General features: G+C 32.6%; 7 protein-coding genes across 15 annotated transcripts in view; 5 read left to right on the top strand and 2 right to left on the bottom strand.

Moving 5' to 3' along the window:
* Window positions 1-17,851, bottom strand: part of LOC103317451 (uncharacterized protein DDB_G0284459-like) — a 73,183-nt gene extending 55,332 nt beyond the window's left edge. The window contains exons 1-3 of one of the 4 annotated variants that reach the window (XR_004344691.1): window positions 17,208-17,842; window positions 16,554-16,641; window positions 16,325-16,463 (exon numbers count right to left, since the gene is read on the bottom strand). The gene's annotated coding sequence lies outside the window, so the exon portion shown is untranslated. Of the gene's footprint in view, window positions 1-16,324; window positions 16,464-16,553; window positions 16,642-17,207 lie in introns of all 4 variants that reach the window. The other 3 variants (XM_008215563.4, XM_031926936.2, XM_031926935.2) reach the window with 3 other exon arrangements.
* Window positions 799-2,891, top strand: LOC100123643. The gene is made up of 8 exons (XM_008215518.2): window positions 799-1,004; window positions 1,093-1,263; window positions 1,333-1,415; window positions 1,505-1,566; window positions 1,648-1,870; window positions 1,949-2,109; window positions 2,183-2,300; window positions 2,378-2,891. Exons 1-8 carry the CDS (start codon window positions 932-934, stop codon window positions 2,687-2,689), a joined length of 1,203 nt encoding a protein of 400 aa, XP_008213740.1. The 5' UTR covers window positions 799-931; the 3' UTR covers window positions 2,690-2,891.
* On the top strand, window positions 6,837-9,462 carry LOC100679457. Of its 2 annotated transcripts, XM_016984253.2 has the most exons (9): window positions 6,837-6,975; window positions 7,126-7,218; window positions 7,288-7,455; window positions 7,725-7,819; window positions 7,894-7,961; window positions 8,026-8,302; window positions 8,370-8,533; window positions 8,602-8,719; window positions 8,805-9,462. In XM_016984253.2, exons 2-9 carry the CDS (start codon window positions 7,143-7,145, stop codon window positions 9,114-9,116), a joined length of 1,278 nt encoding a protein of 425 aa, XP_016839742.1. In that variant the 5' UTR covers window positions 6,837-6,975; window positions 7,126-7,142; the 3' UTR covers window positions 9,117-9,462. The 2 variants fall into 2 exon arrangements, with proteins under 2 accessions (XP_016839742.1, XP_008213739.1); XM_008215517.4 differs by having other exon boundaries at window positions 6,970-7,218.
* On the top strand, window positions 9,608-12,619 carry LOC100679065. Of its 2 annotated transcripts, none has more exons than XM_003424217.4 (9): window positions 9,608-9,805; window positions 10,274-10,371; window positions 10,437-10,607; window positions 10,673-10,767; window positions 10,843-10,910; window positions 11,101-11,395; window positions 11,475-11,641; window positions 11,729-11,846; window positions 11,942-12,619. In XM_003424217.4, exons 2-9 carry the CDS (start codon window positions 10,299-10,301, stop codon window positions 12,254-12,256), a joined length of 1,302 nt encoding a protein of 433 aa, XP_003424265.1. In that variant the 5' UTR covers window positions 9,608-9,805; window positions 10,274-10,298; the 3' UTR covers window positions 12,257-12,619. The 2 variants fall into 2 exon arrangements, with proteins under 2 accessions (XP_003424265.1, XP_016839741.1); XM_016984252.3 differs by having other exon boundaries at window positions 9,625-10,134.
* LOC100302046 (venom protein D) lies at window positions 13,088-15,017 on the top strand. 2 transcript variants are annotated; one of them, XM_016983234.3, is made up of 8 exons: window positions 13,088-13,209; window positions 13,288-13,440; window positions 13,512-13,567; window positions 13,661-13,710; window positions 13,782-14,019; window positions 14,092-14,252; window positions 14,367-14,484; window positions 14,560-15,017. In XM_016983234.3, exons 1-8 carry the CDS (start codon window positions 13,137-13,139, stop codon window positions 14,866-14,868), a joined length of 1,158 nt encoding a protein of 385 aa, XP_016838723.1. In that variant the 5' UTR covers window positions 13,088-13,136; the 3' UTR covers window positions 14,869-15,017. The 2 variants fall into 2 exon arrangements, with proteins under 2 accessions (XP_016838723.1, NP_001155171.1); NM_001161699.1 differs by having other exon boundaries at window positions 13,137-13,209; window positions 13,485-13,567; window positions 14,560-14,868.
* Window positions 15,595-19,815, top strand: LOC100679481. Of its 2 annotated transcripts, none has more exons than XM_003424257.5 (8): window positions 15,595-15,861; window positions 18,079-18,246; window positions 18,323-18,408; window positions 18,492-18,559; window positions 18,637-18,871; window positions 18,958-19,091; window positions 19,172-19,316; window positions 19,390-19,815. In XM_003424257.5, exons 1-8 carry the CDS (start codon window positions 15,774-15,776, stop codon window positions 19,711-19,713), a joined length of 1,248 nt encoding a protein of 415 aa, XP_003424305.2. In that variant the 5' UTR covers window positions 15,595-15,773; the 3' UTR covers window positions 19,714-19,815. The 2 variants fall into 2 exon arrangements, with proteins under 2 accessions (XP_003424305.2, XP_008213738.1); XM_008215516.4 differs by having other exon boundaries at window positions 15,596-15,861; window positions 19,172-19,301.
* LOC100679136 (dentin sialophosphoprotein) lies at window positions 19,564-23,164 on the bottom strand. Of its 2 annotated transcripts, XM_008215513.4 has the most exons (5): window positions 22,901-23,164; window positions 22,477-22,659; window positions 22,282-22,414; window positions 19,842-22,208; window positions 19,564-19,725 (listed from the first exon to the last, which is right to left on the bottom strand). In XM_008215513.4, the coding sequence occupies exons 1-4, from the start codon at window positions 22,946-22,948 to the stop codon at window positions 19,867-19,869; spliced, it is 2,706 nt and encodes a 901-aa protein (XP_008213735.1). In that variant the 5' UTR covers window positions 22,949-23,164; the 3' UTR covers window positions 19,564-19,725; window positions 19,842-19,866. The 2 variants fall into 2 exon arrangements, with proteins under 2 accessions (XP_008213735.1, XP_031782794.1); XM_031926934.2 differs by lacking the exon at window positions 19,564-19,725 and having other exon boundaries at window positions 19,776-22,208.
* Between the last annotated feature and the right edge of the window lie 16 nt (window positions 23,165-23,180).

Raw genomic sequence — 23,180 nt, 5'->3', positions numbered from 1 at the left:
CAAGCGCCGGTAAAAGTGTATATCTGTCTCTCTTTCTTCTCTACGGCGGCGGGCGCGGAGTCGTTTAATAGAAAGGCGCGCGCGCACGGATAGTCGCCTGCATTACGCGGCGCAAGGAGAGCTGCCGCTATAATACATGCCCCGTCTGTATTATGTCTATATACAGGCGGCTGCTGCTGCTGCGCTTTTACGACAACGGAAGTCCATCTATCTTGTGCAGCGAGCGTCCAGCGACGTCATATTGTTATATGCGCGCACTGTTTGTTTCGGCCGTACAGACATTATACGACTGCGCGCGAGCGGCGACTTTCCTGTATATAGGTGTAACGCTACGTGCGCCGCTCCACGTCTCGCGCACTAGGTTTTCCCCACACTTTTCCGAGTCTCGAATGTTCCCCCACATGGTGCTAGTCGATACGATCGAATTGAGGATCGATTCCTGTTTCGGGGTTAAGTAAAGATCAAAGATGTCGACGGGAAGATCGTGCAAATTATATAGCCCGATGTTTGCACATCGTGACGAGATAAATCATCTAGAACAGACTGGCGTAGAGAAATCTGTGACGCGAATCTCCGTTTGCATTGAGAAGAAAAGAATGATAGAAGTACGAATTCACGCCTACTTCATAGAAAAAATACTTGGAAAAGGCTAAATCGAGCTGGTTGAGCAACGCCGGTATCATATCACCTTAAACTGAACAAACAGATACAGACTTTAAGTCTATCATCAAAATCGACGTACATTCCAGTTACTAACGTCCACGATTAAACACATATATTAAATGGAACTGACATATTATCTGGCGTTGGGAATTTGAAATTATAATGAAGCATTATCTTTATAGATACCATGATCTTCTTCCTCGCAACAAAAAGCAGTTGCACAGGCCTGAATTGAGCAGTCATATCGAGTCAGACTGGGCGGTTAACAATGACGTTCTTATATCTAGTTATCGGTGTTCTGCTGCAGCGGATTTTGCCGATTTTTGCCAGCAATCAATTAGGTGATCTTCTAAAACGCAATAAAATTCAAGACCGCGTTCGCAGTGTTCTCTTCCCTGTGCTATATTTGTATTGTTTTGTTCTCTTTAGCTTGCAATCTATTGGACTACCATGCATCCCACGATGGACAAGTCAATCGTGACAGAACTTTCCAGGGCGTTGCCCGCGTTGATTACCAAAGAAGCGCCCTGGCTATATACACCTACGAGTTTACGAATTTCGTGAATTTCTTAATCTACGACTTTAAAATAGAATTTGAAGGTGACTAAAACGAAAGATTTGGTAGAATAACTAAGACGATTTCTTTAAACTTCTTTTTTTACTTTTGAGGAATCTCTGTCAAACCGAACGGATCGAGCAACAAGTTGTCACTGTCACTGAAAACAGACTTGGAAGGTGTCGGATTTCTTTCGGTAATTTGAATTTCTCATTAGCATCATTGCAACGAAATCACTTGAATCAATCTTAGTTTGCATATCTCTTAATAATACTAATATTGCAGAACACTACACGGACTCATTTGACGAAATGCGAGATAGATTTGGAGAGAAATATAAAATACAGGTAATATCAAACTTCATCTACTATTGTTCATCATACAATAATAACGATTTAGAATTAAAAATGTTTGTGATTTATTATTAGAAAAGACATACCACTGAATCTTCAAAAACTACTTGTCCAGTTAGTCAGTTCTTGCATTCGACCTGAACTATGTAAACAGTTGGGTAAGCCCAAACAAGATGATTTCCTCCAGGCAGAAATTGCTCCGCATGACTTCGATGACAATTCAGCTATGTGCGAAGCATTAAGTGCTAAGTATCCGAATTTGCATTCCGAAAAGAAGAATAAAAATGATACAATTCAGGTTTGTTTACTTCTCGCGATAGAACTTATGCACATCAGTAAGAAATATCCGAAAATTGTTCGTTTACTTTGGTTACAGGGCACAATCAACGCGTTTGCTGACTTTTGGATTGCTAGTGCATTGTCTCAGCTACCCGGAAAAATTCCAGGGTACATCGATCTTCCAAGTTTGAATCAGACTATGGATGGAATTCCATTAATAAACAAAGGATATTTTAGACTTTACAATGGCACATTTGGGTAGGTTTCTATTATTGCAATATCAGTTTCTGTGACTAATTTCGATTGCTAATAAAAAATGCTACCTAAACAGAAATCTAAGGAACATCAAGAGATCCGAAGACATTGTCCTAACTAATAAAGGCATTCACTTTTCGGCTGTTGGAGGGTTTTATTTACCTCAAGCACGCTTCCACTTCGATCAAATTGCGGTAAGACTATATAAAAAGGTGTATGAGTTGGTACATTATTAAACTTGTCGATGAGTAATCATAATTTTTGTTTGTAGTTGAAATATGGAGTTATTAGCACCGACGGAAAACTTGACATCGACATCGATGGCATTGAGTTAAATGTAAGAATCGATATGAACTACAATACTAATCCATGTAAAGTTAATGTAGTAAGATTAAACTCAACATTTGGCGAAGTTTCCTTTAAATTGTCCGAGAGTAACGTTTTAGAAAGTATAGTAAACGATACCATAAGTGGTCTAATTAATCAATTTACAAGAAACCTTGTTAATTTCATCGAGCTCAAACTTAGAGAACTTATAAATGTTCCTCTACATAACTTCGATTGTGAACATTATCGACCTTAAAAAAGTTAACTGTGATTGATATCCATAAAACATTTAAAAACACCATTCAGATCTAAATGAAGATGTTTGAACAGCCTTTTTCTGGATGACGTATGATATGCTATTCATCTATTACTCTAAGGTTACCTATGTATTATAACAGATGGATTTGTCTTTAATATAAAATTGTACCTATACCTAAAATAAATATTTTTCTAATCTACACTTGGTTGGTTTTTAATTGTGTAGTCGACTATTCTGAATAATAACTTGACATCATACGCGTATTAAACCGTATCACACGTTCCATTATTAATAAGTGTAAATATCAATTTGAAAAGTATACTAAACGTAATTTGAAACATTCATACTTCTAAAATGAAAAAATGTCGTATATTGAGATTAAAAATATATGAACAACAATAATAAAGATTTCGTGCTTCAACTAATCGCAGTGTGCAATGGGGTTCCCGTACGCTTTTAATTGACAATATTCTAGTTGCCAAACAGATCAATAAGAATATTCAAAAAGTTACGCTGTCAAGAACGGTGATCAATTTTATCAAACGAATACTAAATCATGTATTACCATATATAACGTCATCGTGTAATGCATCCATTCAATAGTCATTGTTGCTGATTAGCATCAAAGTGGATCAACTGATTATACTTTGTGCGTCAAGAAAAAATCGATTTTTCAGTTCTAAAAGGCCATTGGAAAAATATGCACCAAATAATAAGCTTTCTTGGTAATACATGAAATTTGAAAGTTAAATCAACTAAATGTTACAAAACGAAATTGTACTATCTAAAGAGTCCCAAGAAAATCAATTGTTGCATATTTTATCAACTGTTTAATTGATTTGCAAATTACTTAATTTCTTTAAAAGCTTCAAAACTTGCTTGAATGAATAATGAATACGAATCGGTTCTTACTAAAAAAAAAATACATTAAAAACCTCACTACTGCTGTATTATTATTATATATCCTAAATTTAATATTCTATACATCCCAGATGTAAATTAGAATATAAATAAAGGCTAAATACATATTGCTTTATCGTACATTGATAAATTCAAAGCGTAATGAGCTATGAATTCAATTTTTAGCTGTATTGACAATGACGATAACTGCTGTTATAAAAACCGAAATAAGTATGTGGGATTCGCATTCTGTGTAGTGGAAATTACGATTGAAGTGCGTGAAAATGACGCTCCTATACATATTTTTGTGTATTGTGTTTTTGCATTCTGTTCCAACGTTTGCGAATGACAAAGCAAGTAAGTGTTGAATTGCGTTACGCAATCTTTTTTATTTTAGTATTTTTGGTATTCACTAATATTTGTTTATACTTTGCTCAGCATGTCAACTTCCGAGCGACGTAATTGCCGTAATACAAAATCGCTATAATTTGACACTTCGTGGCACGAAAATCAGCATCGCTTACGACCTGGATAATGCATCTACAAAGATGTTGTCGCAAAATATTGTGGAATTATTACTAAGCACTGCAAGAGTCTCATTTGAAAGTAAGAAATTAATTTAGAGCTTATTTCAACATATAACAACAAAAATGGCACTAATAAGATGCTTTTAACTTTCAGGTGTTTCCTCATACGAAGGAAGACCAGCACATGAAATATCCTTTAGTTTTGATACTGAACCTATTGTCGTTCATCACAAACAGGTACTTTTATTTTGAGTATTTTTAAGCAATCATTGTCGACAGCTCGTACACTCAGAAAGTATGACTTTGCCTTTGAAGCATAACGTACATGATGGCGCCATCTATCTAAAATCTTAAGAAACACGAAGTCAAATTATCACATATAATAACAGTAACTTATATGCAACAAAACGCGTATATAATTTTGATACGAGATATAACATTTAATTTTACAAATTTTCAAGATTGTATTTGTATTTAATTAATTATTATAAGATATGACGTTTCTAGAATGGTGAAAAACGTAATTGCAGAGCAGAGTCATCAACAAACGTTGGCATGAGGTATATATTGCACTGACAAATCTAAGTACAAAATAAAAATAATCACAAAATAAAATCCTTCATTTATGTTTTTAAAGTTTGGATTTAAATAATGGCCATGAAGAGGCTGCAATTACTCAACTAACTGAATATTGCATTCAAAATTTATTATGTGATAATTTTAATTCCATCATTCATAAACATCGGCTTCAAAAACGTTTGTACCAAAACAAGAATTCATTACCAAAAATTTTCCTCAATTCTTCAAATTATCGTCAAGTTAAAAGGAGCGCAGTTAAGCGTCAAAATTTGATTTACAATGACTCCTGCAGCGAATTACTAAGTCATATTTATAACCCTCAAGTAAGTTAGCTTTTATACGATTATAATTTAATATTTAAAATAAAGTGAAAAATTATATTTTCTTAAATTCAATCACTCATATCAAATTTCTTCAAAAAAAGGTGTCAAATTTATTTTATTTTTAGAACACAATAAACGCAATGATGGATTTTGGTGCTTCCGTGTTAATTAGTAAATTAGATAAGAACAAAAATGGAGTATTTGACATACCAGAAATAAATACAGATTTTTACGTTACTTGGTTATTCACTTCTGGTGAAGTAACCGCCAGCAACGGCAAATTCTGGTAAGAGAAAACATTAGTGACTAAATTATCTTAAATATATTATACAATTTATTTAATAAAGTTGTATTTTTTTAGGAATCTCAGAAAATTAAAAAGAGTTAGTGATATGGTTTTTACCCACGATGGTCTTCGTTTCTCAGTGGGTTCAACATGCAGCCTTTCAGATGCAAAACTCACATTTAGCAGTTACAAAGTAAATACTTCTTTGCAATATCATTAATAATCTTATATCACTTATAGAATATTTGTTAATCCAATCTAATCTAATTATATTGCTGTTTCAGGTAAGATTCGGATATATTAACGTCAGTGGGGACATATCCGTAGATATTGGAACACTCACGGTTAAGGCTAAAGCTTCTTTTGACTACAATAATAATCCTTGTCAAGCAACCTTAGATGAATTAAACATCGAAGGACTTGAGCAATTAGATATTCGCATGACTGGACTTGCACCGTTGAATGGAGCAGCAGCTGATATTATCAAGGGAAAAATCCAATCAAGTGCTTTAGATTCCTTGAGGGAAGCTGTTGTTCAAAAATTAAACGAATTAGAATGTGAGAAATTCAGACCAATATGAACATCCACTCAAACATACTATTCTTAAATCATATTATTTAAAAGATGAGTATTGTATTACTTCTGCCTGTCGGCGTTCGTTGTATTTAATTTATACAATCAGTATATGTTAACGTTAATTATGGTTATTTTAAATTATTTGTTTTTTATTTTTCCGTTTCCAAACTTCTAAAAACTTTTATATGTAAATGTTGTGCAGTTTAAAAAGCTTAGTGGTCAATATAAATGCTAACGGAAACAGTCATTCTGGGATATTGAGTCACCTGATAACTTTTGTGGCATAGCAGGATACAGGCTAAAATATTTGATTAACTTCTATTTGCTTTAATTTACTTCATTATTAAAATTAAGATAAGATATATGCAATATGTATTATTATCAATTTAAAATTCTAGTGACATAATTCTAAATTTAATAAAAAAAAAATAATAACTGATTACGAGGTTGACTACGAGAAAAGCTACGAAACTGGGTTACATAAGTCTCTTTGGCGAGCTTTAGAACACTGAGCAACATGCTATTTAACATCAATTCGAGAGCATAATCTTCTTCTATATGTAGAAATTACCCGTGTTCTACAGACCATAATCAATTTATTAGTAATAAAATGAATAAATGCAAATGCTAAAAGAATTATTATAACAAAACTCTTAAAATCAACCTTAAGTATGACAGAACAATAAGAATAAAAAAATCTATATTTCAAATATCCTCGACCAAATCAAATTTATTTGAAAAATAATTAAATATTCAATTTTGTCCATTCCAGAACATTTTAAGAAATAGACATCGTGACTCTAATTATCGTCCAAATATTCGTTTTTAACTCTTTTATCTCACTTACTAATGCTACTTGTGTCGAAACCTCACCACGGAAAAGAGAAAAGATCTGATGCATCAGCGGTTCTGTCTTTGTTTAAAGGCAAAAACTCATTGTGCGCACACAATCTTTGCGGTGTGCAATGTCAAGCGTACATTCCGTCGAGTAACATTGAATCGAACGCCATATATGCGTACACTTGCACCCCCACCACCAAAAGCACAGCAGTAGCGACAGTGGACCATATGCTTAGAGACCGGCCTTGTTTGTAAGTAATCGCCACTTTGAAGCGTTAACTACTACCAGAAGATCATTTCATTGCAGCCGATTACAGCTGCTGGATACAGCAAGCATAAGGACTCTCAGTAACTTATAGTAAAGTAAACTAATTAAAATTAATAACAAGTATATTTTGTAGCCAGTGGAGGCCGAAAAATGCTAATACCGCCATATTACCTGATGATGATTGCTTCGTGCATATCAAGTTCAACATCGTCTGCAGAATGGATTGGTATGTAAATATCAAATTAACAAAATAAAGCTTGCTTTTCCGTGAAAAGTTATTAACAAATTATTTTAGGTTGTAGAGTTCCGCCTAGTTTATCGATTAAAATTGGTAACACAACGATATTTATTAATGATGCAAAAATTAACGTGCAATACGACAGAAAACATTTAGCAGTTTACGAATACTGTGATACCAATGCAGTTAATATTTTAATTAATAAAACTGCAGTAACATTTTCAGGTAAAATATATTATTATTTTTAATAAGACCATACTTATAAAAAATTGATTTATTAACCTAAATTAAAATTATAATTTAAATTCAATAATATTTTTATCAGGTGAAATGTGAGATAAAATTATCAGGAACGTCTGATTAATTTTAATCACTTAGGTTTAATTTAATTAGCCTCTTTAATATTTTAAAAGAAAGTTTAATAAGCATTTGAAATATTCGAAATGTTATTTTTTTATGATCAATAGTTTTTCTTATTCTGTTTTTAAAATTAGGTCGTATTCTACACTTAAACAACAATCTTAATTCTGTCGCATTAAAAACCTCTAAAGTACTCGATACTCAAATAGCAGGGACAGCCCAGCTAATGGTAATTGAGTGAACGATCTTTTGTGAAAATCAATTAACTATCTGTGATTATATGATTTGTCTTTTTTTTTACAGAAAAGCAAATACAATGACAACACATTAATTGAGTGTGATCTATATCTGGCGAGACGCAGAAAAGAAGAGTAAGCAATGATAGATGGATTAATATAATTTGTATTGTAGCTATGAAAATGAATTTATTTGTAGTCGCGAAAATGCCGCAGCTACAATTCACTTAGAAATCTTACATCAAGCAGCCTTTTGCATACGAGCAGAAATATGTAAAAAATTAGGCCGAATTACCGAGGATGATTTTAGAAATGCCAAAAACCATCCTTTTTCTTTCGGACGACTTGCAGTGAAAGCAAATAAAAATATCAATGGGCCTAACGAAGTGAACACAATGGATGTAAATAATCTAACATCGTTAGTAACTTCGGTTGAACAGTTTGACTTTAATAATGTCAATAGAGATAGTCTCCAGGTTCGTTACAGCAATTAATTAAATAATCAAGATAACCGATTTTTTGTATGAATTAAATTTTTTTTAGTCAACTGTTAATATACTTGTGGATTTGGCAATTGCCGAAATCGTCAGAAAAGTTAAAGAAGAAAATCAAGGAACTATCAAGATACCGGACATAAACAAAAGATTTATAGAAAACTCTATGTGGAAACCACATGGTGAATTTGATGCTATCGACGGAATCTTTTCGTAAGTAATTCACGCATTTGTGTGATTAATACTTTTCGACTGATTTCAATTAATGTTTTTGTTGCCAGAGATCTAACTACTTTATCAAGAACTGAAGATGCACATTTATCGCATAATGGTCTAAAATTTGTCGCTTCCTGCGGTTTTGGACTTTCTAAAGCAAACATACATTATAAAAAGTATAAGGTACGTCGTTAAACAAAATTTAATGCGTTAGCATAATTTCCAGAAAAATTTTACAATATCAATAAATGCAATCAAATTGTTTCAGTTAAAATATGGAGTCAAGGTTAGTGGCGAATTATCGGTTACAATAGATGGAATCGCCATGGCACTGTCTGCTGCCGTTGATTATAATCAAACGCCGTGTCGAGTGGTATTACAAGATCTACGATTTACTAAACTTGGTAACATTAAGATAAAAATGACTGGATTAGGGCCATTAAATAGCTTTGTGTCCAAAATAGTAACCTGGATCGTAACGAAGCGGAAAGAACAAATTATTACTGAAGTCGAAAGCCAAGTCAAAGATATTGTTCAAAAACATTTAATCAAATTTAACTGTGAAAAATATAGACCATAATTACTTTTTACCGAAGAGATAAAAGAGTACTACATGTTGCAAATTTACTTTATTTGTAATACTTAAAGATAATTTAATATATTTATTTTGAGTGCCATAAGATGATATCTCATGAAAACGATAAACCTATTGTTATTCATTATTTATATTTTTGACTCGATTATGTAATGTAATACTTTTACCGAAAAGAATTTACACTTATATTCCTGATACTCGGGACTTGTATTATTAGATTTATTTCGTTAACTTTTTTGAACAAAAAATTGATATTGATTGTAATTAACAAATACAAAATTTTTATTTGGCGAAGTAATTTTATCAAAATAAACTATTCTTTTATTTTTGCGCAAAAGTACTACTTTAATCATTTAATCATTTCCTACAATCGCTTTTATCATCATGTTCAATAATCTCGAAAACTGAATGATTACACGATTGTTTTCTCGTAAACTTCGCAACAGCTTATCCAAGTAGCGCGCACAAGAGTTTACAGTTCAACACATCATCGTCGAATCGAATATTGTATAAAGGCAGAGGCAGGCACAATCCCCTCTTAGTCTGTCCACGGACATGTTTATGAATCACAGGCTTAGACATCGCCAGTTCTGAGATCATTGTGAAGCGGTAAACCGTCGCGCCCAGACGTCAAAGTGTAGATATTTGATACTCGACGTCATATTGAAACAAAAGTAAGAATTAGGTGCATTTTTTAACTTCCAACAAAATTCTGTGATTATACGGACATTAACATTTATTGATTAAGAAACTATACAAGTTAGAATCACTTTTATCGCTTGAAAATAATCACAAAGGATAAACAAATAAAGTGTCAATTTAAAAAAACTTTCAAGTTTTTATAAAAGATTGAAAATTCTGTTTCAAAACAAATAATAGCTAATCAATATCACGCGTTCGGAACTTGATGTCTAGATTAACCTATTCGGCGGATAGTACTGATAACAAGCAATAATCTTACAATAAAAACAAACAAAAAATGCCTTTTTGTACAAAAAGGAAGGTAAATTCAATGCCCGTTTTGTTTATGTGTAAGCTTATAATAAATCAGAAGAAAGAAATCATATTATAAAAAATCTAATTGTTCATACAATTTTTTTCTGTTGGATACATTTATATTAAATGACATTAAATTATTACAGGTGCAAAGAGTTATCATTTAGTACGATGTTACTTAAGTACTTTGTTCTAGCAATTATATCTTTTTCAAACGCACCAGTTTTATGTACGGAATGGATTGGTAAGTAAAACTATGATTAAAATTGATGGATTTGAAAAATAATTATATTTTATGAACCAATTCAGATTGCGGCCCAGCAAAGAGTTTTGAAGTTGAATTAGGAAATAACCAAAAAGTATTTGTTTACGATTCCCAAATACAAGTAAAATATGACAGAAATGAATTGGCAGTATATGAATACACTGGCCATGATAATGTCAACATTCTCATTAACAATACACTGATAACTATTACAGGTATGAACACGTAAATTTCAAATATTCAACACTATAACAAAATAAAAATACACTTATTATTTTAGGTCATATAGTACCGGAACGTGAAGAGTTTAATCCAAATGCTTTGAAAACATCTAAAGTATTCCATTCAAAAATTGCTGGATCGGCAAAATTGATGGTAAATTATTCTGTTATTAATAACTAATCTGATTTCATAATAAACAGAATTATTTATAAATGGATTTTCTTATAGAAAACAAAACTCAACGATTTAACTCTTGCGGAGTGCAACCTGTATCTATCTAGAAAACGAAATGAAGAGTAAGTTCGCATGAAATGTAACAAAACTAAGCTAATTTATGTTAGGAGATTGCATAAAAACAATAAAAAAAGTTTGTATGCCGACTTTTTATTTACAATTATGAGGAATTTATCACAATTTACTTACAAAATAAAATACAATACAATCTATTTAATAACAACTTTACATATTTCAATATTTTTCCTATAGAGAATTGAACATACCAGCTCAACTGCAAGTCGAGATTATCCACGAAGCAGCTTTGTGCGTTAAATCAACAATATGTCAAAGATTGGGTGTAATCACATCTGAGGATATGAAGAAAGCTAGAGACCATCCTTTTAATTTTGGACGAATTACGGTTACTGCAGCAAACAATCACGTAGAAGAATCTAAATCAGTAATCACTACCCTTGAGTCTAAGCCAAAATTCAGTGTAAACGATATTCGATCATTTCTGTCCACTTATACAATTGAAACAAATGACGTTAGTCGGGATGTTCAGGTACACAAATCATTTAAACGTTTTTACATTAGATACACTTGTTAATACAAAAATAAAATGATTTCTTACTTTGAATTAGTCCACAATAAACAAACTCGTGGATCTGGCTATAGCTGAGCTTGTAAAGAAGCTGAATGAAGAAAATCAGGGAAAAATCAAAATACCTGACCTCGACCAGAATTTTTCAACTGGTTCGTCATGGTGGGCGACTACAGGCGAATTTAACGCCTATGAGGGTACATTTGAGTAAGTCGAAAAAATTGAGTCGAAAATTAATACAATTTTTCTGAAATTGATGATTTTTGGTGAACTGTTTGGAAACAAAATTTTCAGAGACTTAACTACTCTATCAAGAACTGAAGATGCTGTCTTAGCACACAAAGGCTTAAAATTCACTGCATCATGCGGATTCGGTCTTTCCAAAGCTAATATGGAGTATCAAAAGTATAAGGTATACAATATATACGCGAGTACCTACGCATTTTACTAATTGCATGTTGCTTAATAGTTATTTTAAATAATTTATCTTTATTGACCCTTTTTTAGCTGAGATACGGGATTATCAAAGTCAACGGTAAACTATCAGCAAGCGTCGATGGCGTGGCTCTTGCAGCGACTGTTGGCGTTGACTATAATCAAAAACCGTGTCGCGCTGTTTTGGATAGTCTGCGAGTAAGCCAACTTGGTAAAGTCAAAGTTAAGCTAACTGGGCTCGGGCCATTGAACAAGCTTTTGTCGAAACTTGTTACCTGGATCACGAAAAAATGGCAGGATGACATCGTCAAAGTAGTGGAGAAAAAACTTATGGACATCGTGGTCAAGAATTTAGATAAATTCAATTGCGAAAAATTTAGACCATGATCATGATTAAATATTAATTCGAAGAGTTTTTCTAATTGTTACGGAACCCAAAAAAATTTCAAATCAATTTTAAATTTCTGGTAATAATGTACGTTTGTTACCACATAATTTTACAAGTTTTCAATAAGCACCAAAAGTGAACAAAAGTATTCACAAATTTTTAGAAGAAAGCTGCCATATGAGATTAAAGAAGAGAATTATTGCTAGTCAATAAATATTTTAACTGTTTAATATATTATTTTTTTGATTATTTTAGAATTTGTCAAATTCAGCAAAATTGGATTAACTTAAACTTATTCTGAATTTTTTTTACATATTTTAATGTACTCATCAAATAAAATGCTTTTACCATTTCTACAATAATGTGAATGTTCATCATGTGTATAAACTGAAAGAATTTCCTCTTGTACAAAATTAATGCATGCACTTTGCAAAAAAATTTTCTTGGTAGAGATAAAGATAAACTTCATTGCCTTTTTTACAGCATGTAAGACATAAAATGGCTTGTTTTTATGTCTAGGATTCTGTCTTTTTTTATTCGAGTTCACAAGCACTTGAAAGTCAAGAAAATGTCTTTACGAATGCAGACATTATTCTTGAAGAAAAATAATTATTGAATTAACAAGAAATTTAAAAAATATACGAGATACATAGGTTTAAACGAATAATTTATAAGAGATACTAAATAACTTCTTTAATTTTCGGCTTTCGTACATAAATCTTTTTTATATTGCACGAATTTCATCTATGAAAAAACCATTAAAGTTGTACCAGTAAACTATAAATGTACTATTCACGTGGTTAAAGATCCTTTATATATACCAATTTTTACATTGCCTACATTATTTAAAAAAAAAACGGGAACAGTACTTTTACAAGAATGTTTCCATCTAAGCAATTTTTTGTGTTTATACTTTTAAGCTGCATATTGTACCGCGCATCTGCCGGAAATAGTAAGATTACCATTCTATTTAATTGTATTATTTAAACTGTACTTCCCAAATGCACTATTAAGAAATATGAAATTTCAGAATGCTCTTCACCTATCAATAAGAATGGAAATATAACAATTGATGAGGGTGTTATTCGAATAGATGTAGATAGAAACGAGGTACAGATTTATACATATAATGGAACAAAAGCAGTTAATATTTTAATTCATGATGTCGATATTGCATTGTCAGGTAATTACTAAATATTATATCAGATTATATCGTAGGATTGCAAGAAATTTCTTCATTGTATTCATTTTCAGATCCCAAAGAAAAATCATTATTTCGTACGGCAGTTCAAGGCCTTGCTGAAGTCACGGTAATATCAATGAATTCAAACATTATCGAATATTGCTTTTCCTTTTTTAATTCTGATCATAACATGCGTTAATACTTAATTTTTACAACACAGGACAAGAACACATTAAGTTCGTGTGAATTTGATTTGAAACTAAAAAATAGGTAAGAATTATTTGTAAGGCATACATTCATATTTTGAAAACTGTAATTAATTATAATACTAAATGTACTAGAAATTTACTAAATGAGCAACAGTTTTTGGAAGCAAAAACTTGTATTGAATCATCATTATGTAATCAAATTGGAAAATTAGTACGTGACGATTATCTTCGTGCTGAAATAGATCCACGCGATTTCGGCTCAAATTCTGTGCTATACCATCATTTGAATACAAAATATCCCAATTTAAGTCTTCCAACGCAACAAAACGTAGGATTTACTTTTTCAGGTGGTAGATCGGATACACTCCAAGTATGTAAAAAATGTTTAAACAGCTTTTAGAGAAATATAATTTCAATTGCAAGGTATGATTTATTGTTTTAGAAAACTTTAAACATCATTTTCGATATTTTGCTAGCAAGTATTGTTAAGCAGGTATCAGGTAAAGAACTAGGAATAGTTGATATTCCGACGTTAGAAAAAAAAATACCTGGAAATAAAATTTGCGGTGACGGTTTTTTCAAAATTCAAAACGCGTCGATTGGGTAAGAAATTTTAATACTGTTTTTATATAGTTTTAAAACAAAATTATCTAAATTTAAATCGTAATAAAAATGTTATGATAATCTTATATCGAAAATATCTATGAACATTCCTAGAGACCTCAAGAATATAATGAGGACTCAAAACTTTGAGATATCTAATGATGGGCTCCATTTCTCCATGAAATTTGGCCTCCAAATACCACATGCCAGAGTTCACTTACACAATTACAACGTAATTAAAAAAAAATACTTATATAATTTAAAAAATTAGTTATATAATAATTGATAATAATTTTTCTGTTATCAGGTAAATTATTGCATTCTAAGCAAAAGCGGAGATGCCACGCTTACCATCGATAGCATAACCTTGGCTTTCCAACTAGATATCAATTTTAACCAAAGCCCTTGCAAAACGTTTTCGAAATATTTGCGCCCCAGAATCGAAGGTGTACATTTTGAACTTCATGGAGGATTTTTTGATACGGCAATCACCAAAGTCATGAGTTTTGTAATCGGCGAGTTTGTGCCTCATATCGTTGACCTTCTGAAGGCTAAATTGAGGGAAGTCATAGCTGTACCATTGGAAAAATTGGATTGCGAAAAATACAGACCGTAACACGTCAAAAATTAGGCCATGGGTTTGGACTTAATATAATAAATGCCATTGTAGCTACTAACATAATATTTGTTACTATTATGCTATTTTTTTATGACACAAACTAGAATTATAATAGAAAATAAAATCTGAAAATTAGGTACTTTTTATTGAAGGTGTCTTTAATTTTTTTCATACTAGTAAAAAATAAATACTAGCAAAATCAGACTTTACGTTTACCGTGTCCAAAAATAGTATTAAATATAGAAGCAAAAGGTGAATCTCAACTTACGCGATTGTTACCGTCACTTTGCTCAATCAACAAACGTATGTACGTACAAGAATCACCTCTTTCGCATATACTGTCAAAAATAAATATTTCATACATTTTCCTACAAGAAAAAATACAATCATTTTTTCTGAGAATTTTCTAATATATAATCCAAGTCTATGTCTGTTCAAACATTTGTTTATTAAATGAACTAGATTAGTACTGAGGATTTGCATTTCCATGTTTCTGGAAAATTTGGTGTTCTCAACTTTTTTTTATGTAATCACAATACTTTTGATAAGCAAAACAAGTTTAACATGATTTATGTTGTTTTCAACGTATTTACAAACATTTTTTAGATTGGGAAAATATGAAAAAATTAAGATATTAACTTCCTTACTTTTTTTAAAATCAAGAATTTTATCACAGTAATTTTATAGTTCTGAATGTGGCAAGTGTTTCTAAGACAATATTGAATCACTTCCACACTTGTGCCTAACAGAATACATTACTTTGCATGAATGACGCGAATTGATAATTATTAACCTTGATGTGATTAAAAATGTATCAGTATGAGTAAGTGTATGAAATCAGAAGATTGAAAAATTTCATACTTAGTCTGGGAACGCGTTGATACGAGAAGCACTTAGTCAAAATGCGGGGAATCCGGATATCGATAAGTGTTTTATTAATTGCAGTTTCTGCAACAATTAAAACTTCATCTGCTGCTTACGAAGTTATAAGTAAGTTGATTCAATTTTTTGAGACGGATTATATTACTTAAAATTATTAACTATGACACGGTAGCAAATATTATAACTGAACAACATCGTAGCAAAGAAGTAGTAGCTAATACAATAGGGATGGTTTCAATAAAAATGACTGCTCGAAATGCATCATAGTAGACTAAGAGTTAAAAAAACTGCGCAGCAACTTATTTGATATCTTCTACTTCACAAAAAATCATGTAGCGATATTTGTTCAAAAATATATAAGAATAATAGGAATAAACCAAAAACATTAGCTATTACTAAATCCTGAGACTTTGAAAATCAGCAACTTTCATTTCGAGTAATAATTCTACGTTAAATTTCATTATTTTATAAGGTATTCTTTGTATAAATTATTAGCAAATGTAATTGAAAATGTCAATGACATCATTAGCAACATAAATTATAATATTTAAAAAAATGTTCAATAACTTACAAGTGATAATAGTTTTATGAATAATTCCAAATTTTCAATATCAATAGAACTATTCCAATATCTTTTACGGTAATTGGGTACTTAGAATGTCAATCAAGAATTAACGGTATTATGTTCCATGCCTTTGGTCAACAGCAAACTGAAAAAAGTTTCGTTATTTTAAATACTATTTTAAATACTACTATTTTCATATAATATAATCAACTTATGATAAACGTCTAATACTTACAAATTGTTATTTAAATTGAAATGAACTTTTAGCTATCATGAGCCATCAATGTTATTTCGCACCTTAGTTTTATGACTTGTTGACCTTACTGGAATCAGATAAAAAAAAATACTTCTATAATTTTTCATATTTCAAGTATACATAAACTACCGTCATTTTTTTCCAATAATAAATTGAAAAACAAATAGCAAATAAAGTTACGATTATTCTTTTATCGTAATACTTATTTATCTTTTAAATAAGTATTCGTTTTTCATCTGGCAAATAGAATAGGACATTTCAAGTCTTTTCATACATTAAAATACAACACAAAAATCTAAAAAACCTTTGAAAGAAAAGGCTTTTATCGAACCAAATTTTATCTTTGAGCATCACTTTTGAAACAAACTCTTAACAAAAAACTGAGTTTCCTAAAACAAGTTAAAAAAATTTTACAAAATAGTAGTAGGATTTAGTCAAAGTACGATTAAAGAGCGAATATGCGTAGAGTTGCCTCTGCCTTTGTTCCCGGCATTGCATGTATATACAACATATATACACTGCATTACTTACACCCACCGTATGTCAAAAAATAACAATTCACGAGACAAAAATCACTTATGAAACACTCATACCTATTTGAAGTTAAGTACTCGCTAAAGTCGCTAGACTTACCTTATGAAAATAATTACGCGATGCGTGAGACTGTTGCCAAACGAATTCAGTACTCCACACCGATTAGTTTTCTCTTTTTTTCCCCTCGCGATTACGCGGTACCCACGAAAACAAAGTTCATCGCGCGAAACGCTCTACGAAGGAGATTTTCTAGCTATACTACGAACTATACTCGAATTCAACGTTTGCTATCGTTAGCAGCTCCTTTGTCTATACCCCGAGACTTTCTCACTTCAAAATGACTCTCGGAAAAACCGTTAACGTACTGGAATGATTATTAATCTCACAAAAATACTGAAACCCGCACAAAGGCAAAACGCCCTGGCCACTTTTCGGCTGTCCAAGTGCACTCCGCGAGCTTTGTCGTGCGAGAGCCGGTTAGCGCCGGACGAAGCGATCCGGCCGTTGCAAATATGGCGGAAGGGCTCGGATTCGTTGAAGCTGTTCGCGGCCGGAAGTGGCGGGTCACGTGACCTTTCGAAAAAGGATTTTTGTCTGGACGACTTCTATCGGGCTACGATGAACGATCTCATAACTTATAATTTTTGCTATATTTTACATAAATAAAAATCTATTATTTGTAGTACTAACACTTGTAACTTTTATCGTTGGACGAAATCAGGCGGGTAAAGAAGAATGTATGTATATACATACGTAGGTATAAGAACACTAATTCGAATTCGTTTGTCAAAAACAGCTATTTCAGCCTACATGCCAACATATTCTAATATCGAAAGACTTCTTATTTCAAATATTATTAGATTTTCTTTTTAAATATAACATATAATATAGTTATTCGTTTTTAAATATCAAAGAATTTAAAAGGAGAATAGCAAAAATTTTAAATAAAAATCTATTCGTTTCATTTCAGATTGCTCACCACAGAATCTTACTTTTGATATTGACAGTACCCACAAGGTCAACTTAAAAAATCTATCTGTTTATTTCAAGTATTACAGAAACAATGTAGGAATTTATCAGTACCCAGGGACACCTTCTGTCAATCTATTTCTCAATGACACGGAAATTTCTATTAAAGGTATTGGGTAATATAAATGATAAAATTTGGAAAAAAACATGCTTGATTAGAAAAATTTAATTATTTATTATTGCAGGTGAAATCGGTAGCAACAATGGTGGACTTAACATAAATAATGATAAACTACTTTCTACGGAAGTTCTGGGTATTGGAAACATCGTTGTAAGTTTTGACTATATAAATACAAAATTATAAGATAAAATTAAATGATAAAAATTGTCATTTGCTATTTATTTACATTCTAGAACGTCAGCGATCACAGCAAAGGCTTAAAGGACTGTGCATTTTTTATGCTGGACAAGAGCAGTGGCAGGTAATCACAGTGAATGCATAAAACAAACTAAATTCTAAGATAGGATATAAAACATTATAATTTTATAATAATTTCAGTTTCTTCAATGAGCTGCCACTGAAGCTGGATTCAATAATTTTCCAGTTGGTCGAAAGCTGCCTCAGCGCAAAACTATGCCCGTCCTTAGGTGCCGTACGCGACAACGATTTAGCTCGTGCTCGAGTCAGTCCTCGTGACTTTGGTCCCATATCTATTTGGTCTCGTACACTGCAAATCAGCTATCCCAACATGATCTCGCCTCAATTGCCAGAGAACCTTCAGACCAACAAGCGGGTAATTATACGTAGACAATTAACGAGCTTTTGATAAGCTAATATAAGCTTTTGAAAAATTACCGACAGTTTCTTTTACATACACAGGCCAATTTGATCGAAGCTGCTGATTCCATTATTAGAATGGTCGCGGAAGCATTTTACAACGAAAGAAACGGTGGTATCATTGCGATACCTGATATAAAACATCGGTTTTTCACTGCATCTAAGGGTACCTTCACGTGAGTACTAGACAATATAATTGCAGCAAGTTTGTTATTTAATGACTTTTTTATACATAATATATTGTTCCAATTTATAGAGGCGTACAGAACCTCATGAGAGACGAGAACGTGCAAGTGCGAGCCTCGCCTCCCAGCAATAATCTTCAAACGTTCACCTTCACCTTCGGAATCCCTGACGGATACGTTGAATACAGAGATTACAAAGCGGTGAAATTTAACACAGTAGAACAAAAATACTTATTCCAAAAACGTTCGCTTTTGCACAAGATACTAATAAAGTGTTTTCGCGTTTCAGTTCCGACTGATGCCATTCGTAGGCAGCTTGTGCGCCAACGTCCAGGACATACTATTCACTGCCACAATCAAGATGGACTTTGGACAGGAGTACTGTCGACCCAGTCTCGTGGATTTCGGCACGAAGAGTCCTGGCAAGGCCGAAAGCTACACCTGCGGAAGTCTCAGCATGTTCACTAACCCCATCATGAAATGGTTCGTCAGCGCCTGGGATACCGATGTTGTACAAGTCGTCGAACGAGAAATTGAGTGGATGATGGCTGCCTACATACACGACAAATTTGACTGTGAAAACTTCCGTCTTGGTAAAAAGCAGTCTTCTTGAAGGGCGAGTTTGCTGTAATGAATCAATCTTATGAGATTGTAATGATGTAAACAAGACGTTGATTAAAACAATGAGATGTTTAATAAAAATAATCGACAGTGATACAATGTTGGCAACGATTTACATACTTAGATTATTATAAATATAATTCTGTTAGTCTGGCCTAAACTCGGAAGTTTCTAGATCGTTCGATATTGTCTGTTCTGTTTGTGCAGCCACTTCTTCGGCTGGCAAAGTTTCTTGAGGGAGTGTACCGTCTATTCTCACTATTACATTGTCTTCACTTGAGTCGCTCTTTGGAGTATTTACATCGTGTCTCAAAGGTGAACTAGTTGATTCTTTACTTCTCTTATTATCTACAATTTCTTTATTCGCAGATGAATCGTCATGGATCGCCGCGGTTGTTTCAACATCCATTGCAGTAGTTGTATCATGGCCTGATTCAGTTGTTTGAATTTGCGTATCAGATTTTTCAGGTGATTTTATAAGTATTATTTTTCTGTTGTTCAGAGGCTCATCCTCTTTGATAATGATTTTTTTATCACTCAAAATTAAATTAATACGTTCAAGACAAGTTGGAGTACTATTAACAGGTTCAACAGATGAATTTTCATTCAAAAGTGAATTGACCTTTTTGGCAAAATCTATATCTTCAAATAATTTGGGCTTTTTCACAATGGTAATTGGCTGTTCAGTAACTCTGGTAGGAATTTCAGATGAATCATCTTTGTTTTCAGTAATAATGTCACTATTTGTAGCGAAATTGTCTCTCACTATTGTAGAATTGTCACCTGACTGTGAATCGTCTGTTTTCAATGATTTAAATGATCCAACGCTATCACTCTTTCCTTCAATAATCTCGCTACATGCACCACTAGAAATGCCTTTCAGAGCTAAATACTCTTCTACAGAACCTGTTGGCTTTGGGATTACCACTTCTGAACTTTGTGATTCTTCTGGATCTTTCAACTTTGGAGAATTGTTCAATTTGCTTTGTCTTTGTCTTTCTCTCAAACGTTTACGTATTTCAGATTGTATTTTCGACTCCTTTATTACGTTTTGAACGTCATCCTGCTGATAATAGCGAGATGCCCAAGTTTCAGAACCTGTCTTTTTAGTTATGACTTTATCAGATTCTTTGACACTGGAATCAGCTTCTTTAGTAGATTCGTTCTTTTCTTGATTGGCTTGACTTCTTTCCAAATCATCCATGTCATCAGGATAGTCATCCAAATTAATTATTTCATCTATATCAAGGGCTTTGTCATCAAAAATATCTAATTTAGAATTACTGTCTTCATTGACTACATTAGAACTAACAATTTTTTCTGTCTCATTTGTTCTTGTAGGAGAATCTTCAATCTCGATTGGTTCCTCTGAAACAAGTGGTTTTACTGTTTTACTACTGCTTTTGTCCTTTTTGGAATCAGCTCGTTCTTTTTCTGTAGCTTTCTCTTTATTGGATTCCATGTCACTGTCATCATTTTCTTGATTTGCTTTTCTAGATCGAATATTAGGATTTTTCTTGACTTTTTTTATTATTCTTCTAGAAGGAGAATCATCACCAATTTTTTTTTCTTCATTGGCTGGTTCTTCATCATCATTATCAATAATTTCACCTTCCTCTAGTTCCTCTGGTGGTATGCTTGGATTTGTTGAAGTAATGCATGTATTTTCTTCCGTTACACTCATTGGCAAGTTCGAATTTTCTTTTTGATTTGCTGTTTGTTTATCATTGGCACTTTTATCTTTTTCTTTACTTTCCTTCTTTTCTTGAACTGGTTTATCTTTTTCTTTATTCAGACTATTTTCTTCAATTGCATCCTTGCCATTTGTGGTAACTTTGTCTTCATTTACATTAACATTTTTAGCCTTTTCAGCTTGCTCATTTTCTTGATTCTTTTGACTCTTAGCTTCACGTTCACTCACAAGTCTTTTATTAACTCGTTTACTACCATCTTCATTCTCACTTTCACTCGAAAGCAGTTCTATAGTCGGAGCTGGATTGATAACAACATAGACATCTTCATCTTCCCCATGCTTCATCAGAACATCAATTTTCTCAAGTTGCTCTTTGAGGCTTACTTGTCGAGACTTTGCATCATTAGAAGTTTCAGATCCCGAGGCATTATTAGTGAGATTGTTAGATTGTGCATTAGTTGCTTTTGAATCAGGAGTGCTTTCTTCTTTTCGAATGAGTGCCCTAATTGCTCTTGCTCTCATTTCAAGTTCCAATAAGTCCAAAAGACTTTCGCCTTCTTTTTCCTTCACTTTTTCTTTCTCTTTCTTTTCAGTCTTGATTTTTTCTGTTTTTATTTTAACATTTGAACCCTTGCCTTTGGGTTTCAATTTGGACTTCAGATCTGCTTTTTTCTGATCTTGAGATTTTTTCTTCAACTTTTTAGCATTTTTGTTATTCTTTACACCCTCTACTTTGACATTAGTTTCATCTTCACTTAGCCATTCCGTGTCGGAAATGATTTCCAGAGAAGGACCTAGTCAAATAAGTATTGTGTTAAGGAAAGTTTAAAAAAGAATTAATATACTAGTGAATCAAAATAAGTTTACCTGAATCATCAGAATCTTCAGTGTTAGAAGATCCCTGCATTTCTTGACCATTGAGAATGCTTATAATCCTTTGTTTAGACATACCAGTCAATTCTGCAGCGCACAGTTCCTCCAAGTCGCTAAACTCCACTTTCTGCAGAACATATTTCACAAATGTATGACATGTTTATATAATTTTAGGTAATCGCAAGTTACCTTCAAAATCTGCGGCAACATCATACGAATTTTCTCTGCTTTTACAGATTTGAAAAGCTGTGCAGCAAGTTCTTTCCGATTAGATAAATACTCCTTGATGGGTTTCAAATCCTTTGCATCAGTTTCCTCATCAGAAGAAGAGGAAGAACTCATGGACGAGCTCATAGAGCTACTATGAGATCCCTAGAACAATATTTATTTGTGCATAAAATTATTTTCATTGAAAAACTTATTATAATCTGAACATCTCGCTCAGCAAATGCTCTCTGCTTCTTTTCCTCCCAAGCTTTTCCATACAACCGCTACAAAACTAACAATTGATCTCGCAATGTTAGATCGGTCAGACAAAAATAAAACAATCAAAACTCTCCAATTGACAATGATTACACTAAATGAAAGCACACGCAGTATGTATACAACAAACCTCGCTCGACATCCTGGCTCTCTTCATCTTCATTTTCTTGACAGACATTTTTCCCGGTGAGTACTTATCAATCGAACCTCTCAAAAACCTTCTCCACACAAAAAACCACGACGCACCGTCAAGAATAAATTCATCCGATAAATTTACAAGCCGGTGTAGCGTCGTCAATTGACATTATTTGCGCCGAGAACAGCTGATCGCTCTAAAGCGGTGCGAGTTCGTTCATCTTGGAACGAGTATATATGTGTACATCGAATATACTATACCTATTTTTCTCGCA

The sequence above is a fragment of the Nasonia vitripennis genome, chromosome 3, assembly GCF_009193385.2.
Source record: "Nasonia vitripennis strain AsymCx chromosome 3, Nvit_psr_1.1, whole genome shotgun sequence".
Taxonomy (NCBI): Eukaryota; Metazoa; Arthropoda; class Insecta; order Hymenoptera; family Pteromalidae; genus Nasonia; species Nasonia vitripennis.
The sequence above is the reverse complement of the archived record's forward strand: the minus strand, read 5'-3'. Positions and strand labels throughout refer to the sequence as shown.